This window comes from Grampus griseus (assembly GCF_964374135.1).
Source record: "Grampus griseus genome assembly, chromosome: X".
NCBI lineage: Eukaryota > Metazoa > Chordata > Mammalia > Artiodactyla > Delphinidae > Grampus > Grampus griseus.
The window spans coordinates 43,908,527-43,928,557 of record NC_138999.1 but is presented as its reverse complement, the minus strand read 5'-3'; the positions used below and the strand labels follow the sequence as shown (position 1 = coordinate 43,928,557).

Genomic DNA, 20,031 nt, shown 5'->3' with positions numbered 1-20,031 from the left:
TACTGTTGCTGGTGGGCAATAGGATCATCACCTCTAGGACTTCTGATCCAGGAATTTTCACAATTTAGAGTTTATCAGAATCACCCTGAGGGATTGAAACACAAATGGCTGGGGCCCACCCTCAGAGTTCATGATTCAGTACACCTACGGTGGGTTCGGAATATCGGCATTTTTAACAAGCTCCCAGGAGACCCTGGTGCTGCTGGTTCAGGGACCACACTTTGAGGACCATTACTTGAATGAATGAATGAATAGGATCTCTTGTACAAGACTGCATTATTCCCCTCTATAACCTTATGGTATTGTTTATAGTTGGACACAATAAATAGGAACAGGCACACCCTACACTACACTACTGTATAGGGTGTGCCTGTTCCTACTAAGTTTTAGAATTGGCAGGGGATACTGGAGAAGACACACACATTACTTCTTTCTCCAACCTCCACAGCAGGGATTTCAGTTTGTACTGGGCTTATTATGACCCTGGCTTCTTCACACTCCTAACTGATCTTTCTGCAGACAAGGAAAGAACCCAGGCCTTAAACCACATGGCACAGTTTTCACTCCCTCCTGTGTTGGGACCCTTAGAAAGAGATAATATGTGGCTACGGAGACCATACGTACCAGATTTCCTAGGACAGCTCTGATTTCACATATTATATCCTCTTGTCCCCATAAATATAATTGGCAGACCATGTCCTGCTCTGGGTTCAAAAAATATTGTTCCCATATGCATGGCTTAGGTGCCCTGGGGAGCCAAAAGCAAGTCTTCCCCTTCTTTCTTGAGATTGTGGCGGCCAGGGCATAAAGCTTGGCTCATAGAAAGGGCTAAAGAATTGGGGTAAATCTAAACATCTGAGATCAGCAACAAGCTGCTTGTTGCTCCTTTTTTGACAAGCGTCTCTCAGTGATCCCTGTTACAGATCCTTGAATGTTATGAATATGAGATTCTGAGTGCTGAGAGGGACTGAATTGGACCTCTGGCTGCCTCTCTCTCCTCCTTCCCCCGCCCTCTGGAAGGACCACACAGAAATAGCCCAGACAGAAGAGCCACTCCAAAGAAGGAAATTCCACATCCTTCATTGACCAACCACTCAGTCTAATATTTACCTACTTTCTCTGGCAGGAAGTTCTTCCTTCTTGCTAACATCAGTCCCTCTCATTGTGATTTCAGTTTCTCTTCCCTTGTTCTGCTTTCAATCAAAATTGAGAACAGCTGGTCCTCACCCTCTACATTCTTTATGGCTTAAAAGTCATTAAACCATCCTTCCTGGGCCCAGGTTTAACCATCCTTGGAGCTCCTTTATCCTTCCTGCATGTATCTGACTTGCCAACCGTTTAATCATCTTTGCCATGGGGAAGCAGCTTAGGCAGTTTGGACCAACAGTGCAGCAAAGCCTAAAGCTTTATGACTTGTGCTAATGGCCATGCTAAATGTTTAGTAGAGACTATTTTCAAGCACACAATTGTGAACAATTTAAAGTGGACTGTACATGGAACCCATTTCCTCTCCCAGCTCCCCCAACAGGGCCTCCCCTTAGCAGCTGAAATGAGTTAGTGGCAATCAGCACAGAGTAGGAATCCTGTGGTTTCTGCCCTTCCCTCCTGCTGGTTCTATGGCAGCTAGTCTCTTAAAATAAGCTTTCTCCTTAGTATGGCCAGTAAATGTGACTTTGGAATCAGTTGGGCAAAGGGTCTAGGAATCACATTAGCCAAAGAGCAGGAGGTGCTAGTGCCGAAGCTCCACGTGAGGTTTAGGAGAGGCTGGGGGAACAAAGGTGAACAGGGATCTGTGAGAGAGATTGGATCTGGAATGTTTGCTATCTACCGGATGATTGCACCTCAGGGTTGGACATGCCTTTTTTTGCAAGTTTGCGGAGGACTTGTCTGGCCTCTGTTTGTGTACTTGGCCTTTGTCCACTGCACCAACTCTGTGAAAGTGATGCCAGATCTGTGGCAGAATCCCAGCCTCAGGGCCAGTTTGGTTCTTAAAGAGAGGAGGGTAACTTGCCACATGAAACGACTCTCTTTGTCAGGGGGGTTACATGCCTTCGGTGGGATGCATTACTGAGCTGTTCATGTGCTGTTTTAGGTCACGCTGTAGGGTGGGTTCAGGGCCTCTGCTGATCAGAATGAAACAGATCTAGCTGATGGCGCTGCACAGGAAAAGCATAGGGCCAACTGATACTTGTCCTGTTCTCATCTTCTCACTCTTGGCCCCTCCTTATTAATAAAACCTTAAAAGCTCTCCTTTTCATAAATGCTAGCCAGGCAGTTTGTCTCAGCAAAGCTATAGGAGCAGTTAATATACCCAGCCATAAAGAAGGAAGAGAAAGTGACAGAGAAAAAAAAAAAAGAAGTTGGCATTTGTATGAGAGTGTCATTGAAGGCTTCATCACAGATACACTAAAGACTTAGGAACAGAAATTGTCTTGGGGTGGGGGTGGAGAGAACAGCTTGATTGAAGCATTAGCTGCCTTGGCACTGAGCCAAGGCAAATTGCCAGAGAACCATTAAACTCTTTGTAATTCCATATAATTCACAGCAGCCACAGGTAATCTGAATCAGACCTGACAAAACTTCCCTATCACTTATTATCCATTAGTGCTGAATGCATACTACAGATATTTAAACTTTTTAAAAGTCATATCATGACGGCCATATTTTCTAAAACCCAAATCAGGAATCCTGGCTTCATAAAGGATTTTTTTCAGACTTGTGAATATGTTTATATGAAAAACCTCACAAAAGTATAAACACTAAATCACACTTAGTTAAACACTGAACAAATGGCCTTTAAGGAGGGAACTATAGTCATATGAAATTGGGTCAGGGCTAACTTACATTCAAACATTGGTGAGGGTCCCATACACACACCTTTTTAGGGGTCTGAGGGAATTGGTTAACTAAGCACTAAATCAAATTAGAATTTGGTTTATGCCCATCGTCTGGATTTGCTCTTAAAATTTCCAGGGATGGTAGACTGAAAGAGCCTGTTGTAATTTCTGTACACAGGAAGGTGGAGTAGATGTTACTTTGAATTCCCAGATGCTGGGAGCAGTTAAATCTCTCAGTGTTCACGTCTGTTTGTGAGGGCTTGTGTGTGTTTTGAATTAACTTCCTAAGGCTGGGAATGTTACAAACTAAGCAGAATCATATATGGATACAAGGTATTGTTGCCATGCACCTAAATTTACTTAAAAGTTTCATTCCTCCCACCAAATTAAGAGTCTAGCATTCACCTCTGGGCACTCACCAAGAAGAGGAGATGGTACTGATGAACCTATTGCAGGACAGGAATAAAGATGTAGACATAGAGAATGGACTTGAGGACATCGCAGGGGGAGGGGGAAGCTGGGGCGAAGTGAGAGTAGCATCTACATATATACACTACCAAATGTAAAATAGTTAGCTAGTGGGAAGCAGTAGCATAGCACAGGGAGATCAGCTCGGTGCTTTGTGACCACCTAGAGGGGTGGGATAGGGAGGGTGGGAGGAAGGCTCAAGAGGGAGGGGATATGGGGACATATGTATGCATATGGCTGATTCACTTTGGTGTACAACAGAAACTAACACAGTATTGTGAAGCAATTATACTCCAATAAAGATCTATTTAAAAAAGAAAAAGAGGAGATGTTTAGCTCAAAGGATAATAATTCTGAGCCAATAATAACAATGCTTTTTAAAAGGCTTGGAAACCTAAAGTGCCTCTTTAACCAAAACTCTGCGTTTCTAGTTAAGGATCATGACTAGCAATATACCCATGGAGAACAAAACTGCTTTGTCACAAAACTTGCAGAAGAAAATATCTGAAGCCTAACAGATTCTCTATCTTGGGCAAGTCACGTAACATCCCTGAACCTCAGTTACATGATCGGAAAAGTGAAAATAATGTTATTTGTCCAGAATCAGGCAAATGAGTGGGGCGATATCCTGAGGTCCCTTCTAATTCTAATTTCAACAGTTATTGAGCAAATACTATGTACTCAATACAGACGTTTGTTTTCCTAGGTCCAGTGATAGAACTGTAAAAAGACATTGTCTGACTCTCTCTCCCACTATAATGCAAGTATCCTGACAGAAAGTAAACACATATAGGAATAAATAAAATAATGCAAAATGATAAATTCTGTGAAGAAAATAAAACAAGGTAACGTGATGGAGAATGATGGGGATTGGGGTGGGGGAAACAAAGAAGGAATCTACTTGATATTGGTGGTCAGGAAAGGCCTCTCTGAGGAGGTGGCATTTGAGCTGATAACTGAATGATGAAAGGAGCTACATAAAGATCTAAGAAAGAATGTTCTCAACCGAGAGAACAGCAAATGCAAAGGTCCTGAGGTGAGGATTGGCTTGACCTCTCTGAAGAACAGAAAGTTTGGTATGACTGCAGTACATGTAGGAAATGAGACCAGAAAGGCAGACATAGCCAGGTTGTGTAGGGCTTCTAATCTGTTGCTATTTACACTGTAAGAATCATTCCTTGGTCTCTCTGATTCAATTAGTAAACATAAGTGCCAGATGTTAATGATAGGGCTGCTTGATATTTACCCATAAGAAACCCAGGAAGAGGCACTGGCGGAGGGGGGTGGATGTGGGGGTTAAAACAGAGAATGAAAGCTCAAATTCTTGGGGGAGAGAGAGGTGGGGATGGAAGAGTGAGTGTGTACACAAGGGAAATGGTTAGGGAGGGCTGGAGAAAGCTTGGAGGGAGGAGGAAAAGCACCAGAGTGACCTTGGCTATGAGAAACACCCTCAGTGCCTAGGTTTGTGGAGTCCACTGTCAGAAGGGTCAACCATTATAGGGGAAGGGGCAGGGCTCTGCCTTTGTGTTTAAAATCTTAAGTGGGGGAGTGAGTAGGGCAGGAGGTAAAAGTTTGGTTATTTCTTTTCATCGAGCCTTAACCTGAAAAGCAAGCCTGCTAATCAGGAGAAAGGCTTCTGTACTGCTTTACCCTTGTTGATTCCTCAGACCTTGAACTCAAATGCCCATTATTTCCTCCTTATTTTCTTCCCCAACAAATCCTGGCATTGCAAAGGGAAATGTGCTCTGATGTAAGAGTCCCTATCCAACACTAACACACGAACAATTGAGTACATTTTCTCTCTCTTTAGGTTTTTTCATTTGTGGAAACTCAGTTTTGTTTTCTGTTATTGACGCATCTCACTGAGCGGAAAAGAGATGGTATGTCACTTCTCAGCCACCACGTGAACAGGACAGTAGCTTGGAACACAACAGTATGGGTGGCTTACTTGTTCCCAGATTTGCAGCACTATGTGAAAGCAGCGGCAAGTGTGCCGGTTTAATTTAAAATTGGATCTGTCCTAGGGTCAGTAAGGAATGGTATTGTTATTCCCTTTGCAACATGTATATATACCTTGGTAGGTTATTTCTGTGGGAGTTGTTTGCTTTGGTAGCAGTTATGCAGAAGGATGAGAGGAAATTAAATGCCTCTTTTCCCCCCTCTTTATCTAATACTGTTCCAAGGGCTAAGTGAAGACCAAAGATTCAAATCACTGCTGGGGGAAGGGGACCTGGGCAGAGGCAAACAATGTTCTGGGAGCAGAATGCAGGGGCCCAGCTGTGGGCAATAGGAAGCAAGCCCCCCATCGCCCCCCCCACCCCGCTGCAACCCCTTGGTCCACGTCTGGTAGAGGGCACACAGGTGCCTAGGAAGTTGGACAAGTGGGTTCCAGGCGGTAGAGCTGGCCTAGTGGTTTTCAGAGGCAGCCTTTTGTCCCTTCCCTGAAGGGTGTTAGTCCTTTGGTCTTTTTCTAGTCAGAAATGACTAATGTGGGGTATGTGCACTCTTTAGAAACTGTCTTTAGCTTTTTGCATAATGGGTTATAAATAAATGGCTTCAGGGAACCAGAAATGAGTTATTGAGTGAACTTGGCTATGGGATGGTTCAGATTCTAGATAGTTAATCACATTCTCTTGGGCTGGAAGGCTGTATCTAACCCATTCACATTCAGCTGGAAAGTTAAAAAGACACTTTTGATCAACTTGAAGAATAGTTTTAACATCAAAAATAGGTTGGTACTAGAGAAAGAAAGATTATATTAATCCAAGAAGAATAATTTCCATCTCTGTGTAGTAATCTGGTGATAAAAGTAACACCCACTTTTATTTTTAATTTGGGCATTTCTTACAAGCATTCATGCACAGTTCATAAACGCCAATATATTAATGTGTCCTATTTACAGTGTTTTTATATTAGGTGGTATATAAAAGACTGTTTTGTCTTTTCAGCCCCCTGGGCTCAGCAGCTAGATCTGCATTACTGTACTCTCTTAATGCTGGGTGGCATCATGGACTTTCTGGTTTGTTTTAGACTTATGTTTTAACCCTATACAAGGGAGCTTATATCATGGTTGTATACAGTGAACTCTTGCTGGTAACTGCTTCTAGAAGTCAGGAGCAAAGTCCTTAACATGCTACCATATCCTTTTGTCAAGTTTCTTCAACCCCGGTCCTCCCTGAACTCCCTCTACCACATCAGCTTTGCAAGGTTCTTTGCTCACTTGTACCACTGAAATTCATAGCTTATTAGACAGCTAAGAAGCATAGGTAATCCAGTAGGAAGCAGTAATGATACCTGAATAAGAGATTGTTGCCTCTGAGACAATGGCCTGACCTAAAGTTCTGCTTCTCAGAGTGGGTAGCAGGAGCCCTAGGGACCATGACAAAGAGAGGTATCTGGGAGAGACAGGAGGAACAGAAGTGGATGGCTCCAAGATTAGATGAGGGATTGATTCCGGTTTTATGATATGTCAAGATAGAAACTGGCTGGTGATTTAAAAAAACACTTTTCATCTTTACCAGTTGGCAGGTAAGGAAAACAAAATGTTTGTCTTCATTTTTATTTCCTACATAAATCATCCACCTTATTGGAAGGGTGGGTGTAGGAAGAAGAGCAGATGAATACTGTCTCAAAGCCCAGTGGAACAATGGGCAAATTCATAAATTATAGGCCTATTGTAAAGACTTACCCTTTAAGTGAGATGTTTTTGCCTTGATTAAAGCTATGAGTATGTGAAAATAGTGCCCAATCCTTGGGCCCTACCTCAGAAATATAATCTGTATAGTGTAGAGTTCTTAATTTTTAAAATTCTTTCTTAAATTAAGGAATTATATATATATATATAATACATATATATAAAAAACACATATCTCAGTGAATTTTTTTTTTTTTTTTGCGGTATGCGGGCCTCTCACTGCTGTGGCCCCTCCCATTGCGGAGCACAGGCTCTGGATGCGCAAGGCCCAGCGGCCATGGCTCACGGGCCCAGCCACTCCGCGGCATGTGGGATCCTCCCTGACCGGGGCACGAACCCGTGTCCCCTGCATTGGCAGGCGGACTCTCAACCACTGCACCACCAGGGAAGCCATCAGTGAATTTTTAGATGTGTATATTTCCATGTAATCAGTTCCCAGATTAACATGTAAAACATTTCCAGCACCCCTGAAACTTATGCTCATGTGCCTTCACAGTCAGTACACCCTTTCAAGGTAACTACTAGTCTGAGTTTTATCACCATAGATGAGTTTTGTCTGTTCTTGTCCTTTAAGTAAAATGGAATCATACAGTATGTATTGTTTCAGTCTGGTCTCTTTCACTCAGTGTAATATTTTGCTAGGCATCCATTTCGTTGCATGTATCAGTAGTTTGTTCTTTCTTTATTTTTATGAAGTGTGCTACTTTGTGTGTAGGTATGTCTTGGATTATTCCTAGTTTTTGTCTATTGTGAATAAAGCTGCTATGAATAATCAAGTCCTTTTTTTTGTGGACACATATGCTACTTTCTCTTGGGGATACTTAGGTATGGAATTTCTAGGTGCTAGATTAGGTACACAGATTTCCAAAGTGGTTGTACAATTTTACACTCCCACCAGAAATGTGGAGTTCATATTGCTGTACATACCTTTTTAGTGAAGTTCCTGTTCAAGTCTTTTGCCGATTGGTTGTGTTTTTCTAATTGATTTGTATTTCTTTTTATATTCTGAATGTAAGTCCTCTGTCAGATATACGTATTATGAATATGTTTCCAATCTGTGGCTTGGCTTTTCACTTTTTCAGTGACATTTTAAATGAACTTATTTTTTAATTTGATGAACTCCAATATAACACTATATCTTTTATGATTATTGCTTTTTGTATCCTGCCCATAAAACTTTGCCCACCTCAAGGTCATAAAGATATTCTCCTATGTTTTCTTCTGAAAGCTTTATGGTTTTAGCCCTCTCATTGAAGTCTATGATCTGGCCAAAAAATTTTTAGTAAAAATTTATATCAGTAAAAATGTTTTGAGCATGTTTCCCCAATATACATAATTTTATTTATGGATGATACAATCTACCACCACCAATATTAAATACTAATAAAGTTTTTTTTTTTTTAAATTTATTTATTTATTTTGGCTGTGTTGGGTCTTTGTTTCTGTGCGAGGGCTTTCTCTAGTTGCGCGAGCGGGGGGCCACTCTTCATCGCGGTGCGCGGGCCTCTCACTATCGCGGCCTCTCTTGTTGCGGAGCACAGGCTCCAGACGCGCAGGCTCAGTAATTGTGGCTCACGGGCCCAGTTGCTCCGCGGCATGCGGGATCTTCCCGGACCGGAGCATGAACCCGTGTTCCGTGCATCGGCAGGCGGACTCTCAACCACTGCGTCACCAGGGAAGCCCCCTAATAAAGTTTGGTTTTTTAAAAATTAGATAAATATAAACAGAACTTCCATTATCACCCTTTCCAGTAGATCATTTGTGCATAGCCTGGGATATATAAATCCACCCTGGAGACTACTGTTCTAAACCACCAAAGGCTAAATAACATTTTTGACAAACACTGATAACATTAATGTCAGCAAAAGACTTCAGTGTTAACAAATACCTAGAGTTGACAAAGTGTGAAGAGGACCCCAATGAGCATATTTGCTGATAATGTAAGAAACTCTGAGTTTGCTCTTGCACAGTGGTGTTTGTTCTCCCTTGCCTGACTTAGAGAGACAGCAAGACTGATCTGACTTGGTAGGAGCAAAGACAGACTTGCTTTTGGTCGCTGATGTAGGGTACAGTGCTCTTGACTCCCTATCCCTTTTCTCATTACCAAGTTCCTAGAGCTGAGCTTGGCTCTGGACTGACTTTTTGGCAAAGATACTTAGAATTTGACTTGGGGTAATCCCCGGGGAAATTTAATGATTTGGAGCTTAGAGAGCTTTCCTTGTGAGGATTAGTAAAATAGATGGTAATTAAGCAGCTGGGGAGGAAGGAGCTGTCTGTAAGGATAGGTCATACTGTGGGGCACAGCATAGCTCCCTTGGTCCAAGGTCAAGAGAGCCGATGGGCGTGATCCACAGAACTGAACATTCTGGGGCAGCCCCTTGTAGGATTCTTAGCTGGTAAGGTAAAGAATATCTTTTCCTTTGATGTCCACCTCCTCAGTCTAGTTCCATATAGGACTTACTATTTAGAACCATGCCTACTTACATCTTTTTAATTGGGTGATGTTTTTGAATTCTCATTTATTTGAGAGAGGTTTTTGTTTTCTGTTTTGCCTTTTGGGAAGCTGGGGTAAGGTAGAGAAGATGAAATTAGGAACAGCAATTTCTTATTTTTCAAATCTAGACTACTTTGGAATTTGGGAGGAATTTTAAAGGGAGAAAGTTGCTAAAAGAAACAAGTTAGGGCAGGCAGTTTGTCTGCAACCCAGGATCAGACCGTTGAAAGTCATGGCAAAGAAAGAGATCACAGAGGTTTCAAAGCCTGTATCTCCCTTTTCCAGGTCACTCTGATTGATCTCTCCTAGCATGGTCAGATTCTAAGGGCTACCAATGGGGTAAGAGAGGGCAGATCAGAAACAGCCCCCAACTTGTGGTCTGTTCAAGTCAAACTAAGTTTCAGAATAAGCACAGACTTTATTATTTGATGATCCTACTTCCTAATAAGTTAAACTTCTCAAAGACAGATTATCTCCATCTCTACATTTTCTCTCTATTGATTCCCCAGAAAAGGCCAAATTGCTGAATTGGTGTCTGGAGTGTCACTAAAAACTTGAAAATCTTTCAAAAAGTGATAAAAAGACATTCAGAGGATATACTTATTTTAAAAAAGCAATATAACTATTGTATTCTAGGTGGACCTTTTCCATTTATGTAGTAAAAAAAATCAATTCATACAATTAACTATGTTATTTGCCTTCTTAGACAATGGACACGCTGGTGGAGGTAGGAGAACGGGCGGGTACAGTGGTCCCTAGGTATCCGTGAGAGATTGGTTCTAAGACCCCCACGTGGATACCAAAATCCATGGAAGCTCAAGTACCTTACAGGTGGCCCCCCCGTGCATGGGATTTTGCATCTGTGGATTCAGCCAACCAGATGAACCCGTGGAATGCCGGAACATCCTGCGGAACATGCGCCGTGGCATAATTTGGCCAGAAGCTCCTAGAACTGGCCAACAAAGTTTCAGTTAATGCCTAGTTTTTCCAATAAATTTATTGTAGCAAGCAGAGGTATTCACAATCATGCCATTGACTTTTAATACTGCTCTTACACTATTGTAATAAGCATTCAATACTTGCTGGTTATTGTTGCAGATGGTATGTCTCCTGCTGATGCATTTTTCCCCCAAGATAAACCTGGCTTAACTTTTCTTTCCTTCACTTTCTCATATTTCCTAGTTTAGTCAAGAGACCCAAGCAAGTATCTGCTAGTATCTTTTATTTAGTATAAAAGCTACTAGAAAGCCAGTAAGTACTGTTAGGTCCATTTTCCTTTGCCTTTACTCTCAAGCGGCCAATTTGTCACTTTGTTGACAGTTATTAGAGCACTTCGTGCTTCATAGAAGATCCATCAAAAATTTCCAATTCATCAGCTCATTAGCACAAAATGGGGCTTCAGGAATCTCTTTCTCTCAGTGTCCCAACTGTGCTTTTATAAGTGTTCAAACCTTGATGGACCACTCTGAAACAATGGATAAAGACCACAGGGAAATGAGAGATGGATGTTGATTAGTTTCGAAGGAGTGAAACGTAGGTGAAGGCAAAGCACAGTGGGATTATCTGTGTCAGCAGAATGGTAATGCATGACTTTGCTAACTGTACACAGGTCACTGAATGTCAGAGCTCCACAGGTCGTCAGAGACCATCTAGTCAGACCCCCACGTTTTACCAGTAAGGGTGAAAGAGGCCAAAAGAGGGGAAAGGGACTTGTCCAAGGTCAATCAGCTCTTCCCAACTTTCCAGGCAACAGCTGGCTTTTGGCTATATGACCTTTATGCAATCAATTTTCAATTACTTGGACCACTCACTGCTAGCCCAGCAATCACTTGGATAATCCAAAATGACACATAAGTTAACCATCGTTTACATTGGGCTTTGTGGTGTGTGTTTATACTGACATTCCAATGCGTCTGGGTCCAATCTGAGAACTCACAACACTTCAAATGAAACAAGAAAGCCACCCTGAAGGGCTGATTCAGGAAGAGCTGGAAAGTTGACCAGCCTTACTGAATGGACAGCATCAAATGATGCTATACAGCCCTCTCAAGAAGGACATGTTATTCTCAACATGTTTGTTGATTAACACCTCTTCTGTGCCCCAGCCAGAGTTACGAGTGGCACAGTGGGAAGGGGAAAAAAATCTTTTATAGGAGAATATACATATTGTTTCCCCTTCCTTCCTTCTTCCCTTCTCCTCCCCTCCCTTCTTCCTTTCCCCTCCCCTCCCCTCCCCTCCCTTCCCTTTCCTTTCCTTTTCATTCCTTTTCCTTGCTAGAAAAATGAACAGCTGCTTTATCTTCTATATAAACAAATATGTGGTTGAGCCATCGACCTGGAGAACTGGCTATCAGGATGCCAAACAATAAATGGAAGACATGCTGGATCCCAGGAATCTAGAGGTGGAGGGGGGAGGAGGAAGACCTGTGAGCAATATTTTTTAAAAGAGTCCAAAAGTTAGGAGGAATAAGAAGGAATCTGTTGTATAGCTCAGTAAATGCCCTGGGTTTGGGAAAGGGCTAGTTTGGGGTATAGTCCAAGAGCTCTTCAACCAAATGGAGTTTCATTTCCTGATCTGGACCTGTCTGTACTTTGGGATTTGGTGCCATAATTTGCTGGTTTGTTGTCTGCGAACCCTCAAACTTGTGCTAAAATGGAGTTATTATTATTCATGTTCTGAAGGTGATGCTGCTGGTGACTGAGAAAGGGCATGGAACAGAAAAAGGGGCATGGACAATTGGCTTGAGGCTATAGTCCAAGAAAGAGTCCCTGCAAGGATTCAGATAGTGGCAAACAAAGTGGCAGTAGGGAATGCAAAATGCCTGATCTTTTGCTGCAGCCATAATTAAGCATTTTAGTTTAAAAGGTACCCCTCTTTCATTTTCTGGTCTAGAATAAACAAATCTTATTGATGTAACAAAGTGCTTAATTAACCTGAGGTGGTACTTAATATCAATACATATTGAAGGAAAGACTTGCCACGGTTAACAGTAATATGGATAATTGAGTTATATGAATTTAAAAATGGGTAGAGTGAATTAAGACTAATGTACATCAACAGGAAATATCTATTAACATTCATTAGTTAGACTCTTGTTTGTGGTTCTTTGTTAGCCTAAGGAAGCCCTTTCAAATGGCTGATGATGCCTGTTGAAAGTCCTGCCTGATGCTGAGGGCCTTCCATGGATGCCAAAGGAATGAATCATTCAAACAGAACTTCTGAAATTCAAGTACAGCGCTTTGCTTCTTCTTCTTTTTCTTTTGGTAGCAGTGACTGTGAAGTAATAATGATAATGACAATGGAAATAAGAGTGTGATCCTACTTAATTTGCTGAGAGTTGTTCCCCATTTACCAATATTGGCTTGTTTTTTCTCGAGTGGTGGCCCAGGTATTGGAACAAAGGTATATATATATGTTCAATGTCACTTGGCTAACCTATGATTTGTCAGACAAAGGTTAATTTAAAAAAATTGTTGGGTTAGCAGCAATAAATTTAATAACAGTCTGTGATTTAACTCAGAATTTCAATTTATTTGATGGGATTTTTAAAATCCTGAATTAACATATTTTTCTGAACTCAGGAGGTCTCATCTGCCAAATTGCACATGAACTGGCCAACCTAAAGCTCAGCAATATTCTAACTTACATGGTGTGGGGATAGATTGGAGGGATGCTATAAAGGACTGAAAGAAAGATTGGAACAAGAGTAGAAGTAAATGTAAAAACACCTGCAGCAAAGACCAGCCCTTAGTTGCGCCATTTAGAACCTGCCTTTCCCTAAGAATTGTATGGTTTAATCATCCTCAAATCTTTTGCTTCTGAGAGAAACAAACAAACACCTCTTCCTGATTCCATTAGTGGGTTGGACCTTTTTTCACCTGCCCAGCTCCATGGACATATGAACTTTAGATGGTAACCCACCCCTGAATCTGGGAGCTATGTGTACTTTGTTCATTTCTGTATCTCTAGCACTAAGCACGTTGTCCCCTGCATACTAGAAATTAACCAAAATCTTGAGGATGGATTAATGGATGGATGAGATGACTCCTACCACCATGGATGGAATTGATGTTCCAATAGGTGGAACTCACCTTTGTAGTAGAAGAAATGTCACATACAAAAGTAGCCGTAAGTAAGGATCCTTGGGGGAACATTCTGCTTTGCTTTGCTTTTGCCTACCCTAGTGGCTATTATTTCTTCCTTTGCTTTCAATGCCCACGCCCCAGCCTGACTACATTCCTGCCAAGATTGCCCTTGACCAATGGAAATACTGTAGGCTATGGTGGAACAGTGAACACCCATGTTCCCAGCATTTGGTCAGTGCCCACTGTCAACAACATACTTGTTGAAGAGATATAGATAAATGATCAGTTACTTTGTATCTTTTGGATTTGCAATTCCACTCACAGAAGGTTGAGCTGGAAGCCACCTTCAAGGTCTTCAGAGTCAACCCCTTGCTCCCAGATCCTTCACATACTAACAACCCTGTGAGGTAGGGTTGCTTATTATCTGTATTTCACATATGGGGCCATTGAGACATGGAGATGTTAGGTAACTTGCTTGGAGTCACAGAGCTAGGAAGTACTAGAGCCAAGATTCACACTCAAGTTTGTCAGACTTCAGAACCTGCCCAAAGAGAGAAGGACTTGCCAAAGGTCATTTTGCTGAATCCTAGTTCTTCTGGCTCTAATTTGTGTGCACAATTTGCTATTCCATGCCCACACTGTGGAGTTCCTTCGAACATCGTTTTCTTATTTAGAAGTACTTGTCTCCCCAAATGGACTGTTGGTTCCTCCAGGGCACAGATTGCATTATATCTGTGTTGTTTTCTTCCTCAAGGGCTTGCCCAAGATTTGCCTTCAGTAAATAATGGCCTATAATCAGCTTCTTAGCTGCTCCCTGGAGGGTCTTGGTGCCATCCCCCAGGACTATTTGTGGCTCAGAAGTTGGGAGGAGCCAGGAAGTAGAATTTGGGGGAAGGAATCGCCTCACCACCTGCTTTCTTTTTTGTCCTCTGCAACACAGATTGAAGATGGAGGCAAGGCAGCCTTGTCGCAGAAGATGAGGACTGGTGATGAGCTGGTGAATATCAATGGCACACCATTGTATGGCTCCCGCCAAGAGGCCCTCATCCTCATCAAAGGCTCCTTCCGGATCCTCAAGCTGATTGTCAGGAGGTAAGGCACAGGGAGATTTGCTATTAGGTGCAGGAGCCGCTGAAACCACTTGGTTGGTAGAAAAGCCTCAATAGAGGCATGTCTCTATCAATATCAAGGAAAGAGGTGTTTCATGTGAACAGAATTTTGCAGACAACTGAAGCAAAATGGCATAAGAGAAAGGGCCTTTGGTTCAAATCCTGGCACTATCTCATACTACCCATGTCATCTTGCATAAATTTATTTTACCTCTGAAAGACTCACTCTCCTCATTTGCTTTTGAGAGAACTAAATGACTCAATACACACCAAGGGCCTACCTAACCCAGTGTTTTTCTGTATCCTCCATCATAAAAGACTGCCACTGCTGAACCACATAGATTTAAAGAGATCCTACTCCCAGCCATGGTAGGCACTCTGGAGGCTGTGGCAAATTCTAAGACAGGAAGCCTGCCCTTGAGGAGTGTACAGTCTAACAGGGGAGAAAAGACACACATAAGACAAATTAATTAGCAATACATTGTTTTAAAGAAAGCCGTAAAGGAGATTCCACAGGGCGAAGGGTGATTGTCAAATGAATTGTTCAGACAGAAATTGCTATTAGAGTTCAAGAGAAAGAGAAAGCACGTCAGAAGAGATGGTTAGGGTAAGACTTCATAGAGGAGGTAGAATCTAAGCTAAAAAACAGGTAGAATTTGACAAAGAAACCATCAGGAGGGGAAAAGCTTTCTAGGTAAGTAGAGTGGCACAAGCAGGAGGAAGACAAGGACATATTTGGAAGATAAGGACAGTCATTCTACTGCTGCCAAAGCATCCACCTATAGGTGAGCTTACCATAGGTCTCCCTTTCATTTTGCTGCTGTATCTTTGTTCTCTACTCCTGGAGCTCATACTTCTCCCTTTCTGTTAGTTTCCTTTATGTTATACACATGCCTAAGTTTTTCCATCTTAATTATTTTTATTAGAAAAAATTTTGTGTCTTCCTGTATTCATACTTCCCCCTCTGGCTTCTGCCCCATCTTCTTCTTTTTGTTCATATCCAGTCTCTCAAAAGGCGAGTCTATACTCACTGTTTCTACTTCACCTACCTTCACCTACCATTTAGCTTTCCACCCACTGCAGTCTGAATTTGACTCCCAGAAGTCCACTGAAACTACTCTGTCAAAATATATGTATTACCTCCTAGTTGTCAGAGTCAATGGGTTATTTCTAGTCTTTATCATATATGACTTACATATGGCGTTTGACATTGTTGCTCTGGATTACACCCTTCTTTGTGAAACTCTCCTGCTTTCAAGATACCCCATTTCCTTGTTCTTTTTCTATCTCTCTGTTCACTTTTTAAAATGAGGTTCCTCTACCACCTGCTCTTCCTCTGCCCATCCCTTAAATGTTGGTGTTTCCCCTAGTTCTACCCTTTCTAATTTCATCAATATACCATGGAAAATCTCACCCGGTCCCCGAGTTTCAATTATCATCTGTGTGTGGATGACTAGATCTCTAATGCCCCAGACCCCTATAACCAACTTCTACTAGACATTTATACTTAGATGTCTCAGAAGCATTTCACACAAAACATGCTCAAAACCTAATGCATCATCTTCTTCTCCTCGCAAGCTCCTTATCTCAGTGACTGGGACCACCATGCCCTTAGTCAACCAAGCCAGAAACACAGAAGCCATCTTTAATTTTTCCGTTGTTCTCCTGCTCTATATGCAAATGATTTATCCCGAGGAGAGAGTACTTAGGGGGAAAGATTTTGAGTTAGTAAGGGTGAAGTTTTATAGGATCCCATTGATTTATTATATTACTTGCTGCTACATAAGACTAAGCCATGCCTGCCCATGTACCTAGGTAAGAGGTGACATGTTAAATAATGTCTTATACAATAGACACATTGTCACTGACTCAGTATTGGATAGGTCATAGTTTAGGTTTTAAATAAGGCTTCTTAAAGGGGCAGATTGGTGAATTTAGAAGTTTTTGTTTTAGAATCAGATAGACGCATGTATGCTACTTCCTGGTTCTGTCACATGGGAAATAATAGTTCCTATATAGGAGGATGACGATTAAGTGAGGCAATTTATGTAAAATGCCTTTAACATAATAGGTTCTCAGTGAATTTCAGTCCCATTCCTTTCCCTAGGGTATAAAAGAAGCATAATTGGTAACCAAACACCATTATGAAATAAGGAGATCATCAAACTGTATTGTGCTTTGCAACCTAACCTTCAGAGACAAGATTTGCTGGGAAACCATTAGGGGTGAAAAAGATCTGACAGGAAATAAAGCCCCTTGAGAAATATTGGTTATACAGAGGTACCAGCACTTAGAAGGAATGTAGACATGATCCGTATTGGCTTCTGAACCAGTCCTAAGAATGAGAGTGTTCAGGTGTGTCACTCACTCATCCTCCCTTGGTGAGCTCCATGTCTTCTTTCTCCCTGCTGTGGTGACATCTGCCACTACCAGTCACTTAAGAGTGGCTATAATTATGGCCTTGGAGATAATCGGGCCCTTTGGTTTTCATGGTGTGGCAGGTCCTATGGCTCCCAGAACCTACGTTGTCTACCCTTTCAGCTTCTCCGTCTCAACCCCGATTGGAGGAGGCGTTCAATGACATAATTTATTAGGTGATGCTGCCCTCTTGTGGAAAACTTAACCTTCACCTATGGACTACCCTGGGGATGGTGTAGGACATTATTCCTTCTTTCCTGGTCCAAGTTATTCTTCTAATTTATGAAAGAGCTCTCAGCACATAAAAGAAATGTGATCTCCATGAAATTTAATATTTAGCCTAGTGTTTTATACTAAGGTAGAAAGTCTTTGGTTTGAGTAAAGCAATCAACTGACAAAGATTCAACACTGAGCTTTAGGTCTGAGCTTGAGTGTTTGTGGATGAATATAAAGAAGGAACTTCAGAAAATGGCTTATTCTGAAAAGCCAGCCCAGCTCTTCCTCCTATATTGCTCTTTAGATAATGGTTAACTAAGTCATAAATCTAGGTGTTGCCCTCAACTCTTCTCACTTGCCTCAAGCCACTTCAATCCAAGTTATTCCAAGTCTTGATTATTCTACTTGCTAAAAACCTCTCTGTAGCCCTTGTCTTAATCCAATTGTTCATCATTTCTTACCTGGACCATTGTAATAGTCTTCTCACTGGCTTCTTATCTTGTAGTCTCACCTCCTTCCAATCAATCCATTCTCCAAATAAGCATCTAATCATGTCACTTATCTATTTGAAAAAAAGAAAACAAAACAGGACCAATAACCATACAATCACATTGGTCCCAAGAGATAGAAGATACAGACTATATTAAGGATTTGTATTCATGAAACCATTCTTTGAGGGAAAAAAAGGATCTAAATATGTAAAGAAAAAACCTGCAATAAAAGAAGAAAAATTATATAAATGTCTATATGGGAAACTTTAACGTAATTTAACTATATCAGATAAAGTAGACCTAAAATATATACTTTAAAAGTTTGAAAACCATAATTCATAGGGTCTAATTAATAAATGTCAAAAACTGTATTCTATAGACAGTGAATACACTATATTTTCAAATATTCTGGTAACATTTAAAAAAATGATCATTGATATGCCACAAAGAAAACCTTTGCAAACTCTTGCAAGTAGACACTTTCTCTGTTCTCTGATGATAATGTAAAACTTTTATAAACTTGAAAACAAATTTAAACAAAAGTCTTCGACTGCATGAATATTTCAGGACACAATTTATATGCAAGTATTAGCTCAAAGAAACACTGGCAGACTAATAAAAAATAACAAAAACGAGATCACGACTTATCAAATCTTTGAGAGCAATATTCAGGAGTAAATTTATAGCCTTAAATATTTCATTATTAAATATGAAGAATGAAATTATGTGACTAAGAATCCAATATAATATGAAGCCGATGGGTAGGGTTTTTTTTAATTAAGTAGATAAGCCTCTAGCAAATTTAATCAAGAAAACAATGATGAATTATAAATAAAATTTAAGTGATAAATGGAATATAAGAGCAAATACAAAGGTTTCTTAAATTATAGGACACTACTAAATTGTACCTTAATAAATTTGAAAATCTCAGAGAAATTTAAAATATCTAATAAATATTAAATGGCAAGCATTATTGAGAAGTTGCAAACTAAATGGACCTGTAATTGTAGAAACATAGAAAACAATCATCAAAGAGAAACTTCTACAAATACTTTAAGGTCAGATGTATTTACCAGCAAGTTCCTTCAAACTTTCTAGGAATAGACAAATTCAATTCTATAGCAGTGTTATACAGTTGAACATCTTGAAGAGTTATTCACATTGGTTTTGAAGGTAGCATCACTCTGATACCAACATCTGACAAACTGCTCCAAAAAGAACATTCTATCCAATTTTTTTTTTTTTTTTTTTTTTTGCGGTATGCGGGCCTCTCACTGCCGTGGCCACTCCCGCTGAGAAGCACAGGCTCCGGACTCGCAGGCCCAGCGGCCATGGCTCACGGGCCCAGCTGCTCCGCAGCATGCGGGATCCTCCCAGACCGGGGCACAAACCCGTGTCCCCTGCATCGGCAGGCAGACTCCCAACCACTGCGCCACCAGGGAAGCCCTCTATCCAATTTTTGAACTTAGATGGAAAACCTATGAATGAAATTCTATCAAATCTACTTCAGTAATGTTGGACAATAACAATTCATTGCAAATGTTAAAAGATAATTTTTAAAAAGATAAAATCTTAACTCATAGCGATAGAAAAATGCACGTGTTGAAGATTTTTATTTAACAGTAATAAGGATATTGTAAGGTGTTACAACCAGTTCAAAGGATAAGTCAAAGAAGCACAAATTTAATTTAAAAGTAGACTACATTAACCAATGAGGAGCTATAAGGAGAAATATATCCCATTCACAATAGCAACCAAACACATACAATTCTTAGAAATGACCTTAGTAGGAAATATGTATGAAAGCAAGAAGTTGTTTATGCTGGAAATTACAAAACTGTCCAGAAAGAGAAAATGTGTAGACGCTATTTTTTATCACATGGGTAAAGTCTCAGGGCACTGTTGTAATGATAAAATTAAGACACAATTTGATGGATAGTATATACACATGCCCTGGTTTAGGCATGCTTTCCACAGACAACTTCTAAACCATTATTCTTCTAAACTCACACAAAAATCCCTTTTGAAATTCAGACAAGCAGGCTTTATCATTTTCATTTCCTTACCAATGTCATCTATCAGCCTGCAGGTCATTCTCCCACTTCTGTTTTATACTTTGGCACCTGCTTCACCATCATCTTCTCTACCCCAGTTTCTGCTGTCATACTGAAAGATTTCATTGTTCTTGTAAAGAATCACAAACTTTAGTCTTATGGGT

General features: G+C 40.8%; 1 protein-coding gene across 2 annotated transcripts in view; it reads left to right on the top strand.

The window, feature by feature from the left end:
• SHROOM4 (shroom family member 4) overlaps positions 1–20,031 on the top strand; it is a gene marked incomplete at its 5' end in the record, with an annotated part of 214,041 nt that overhangs the window by 90,995 nt on the left and 103,015 nt on the right. For both annotated transcript variants that reach the window (XM_082681614.1, XM_082681613.1), the window contains one exon: positions 14,520–14,671. In XM_082681614.1, coding sequence (XP_082537740.1) covers positions 14,520–14,671 — 152 coding nt within the window. The remainder of the gene's footprint in view (positions 1–14,519; positions 14,672–20,031) is intronic.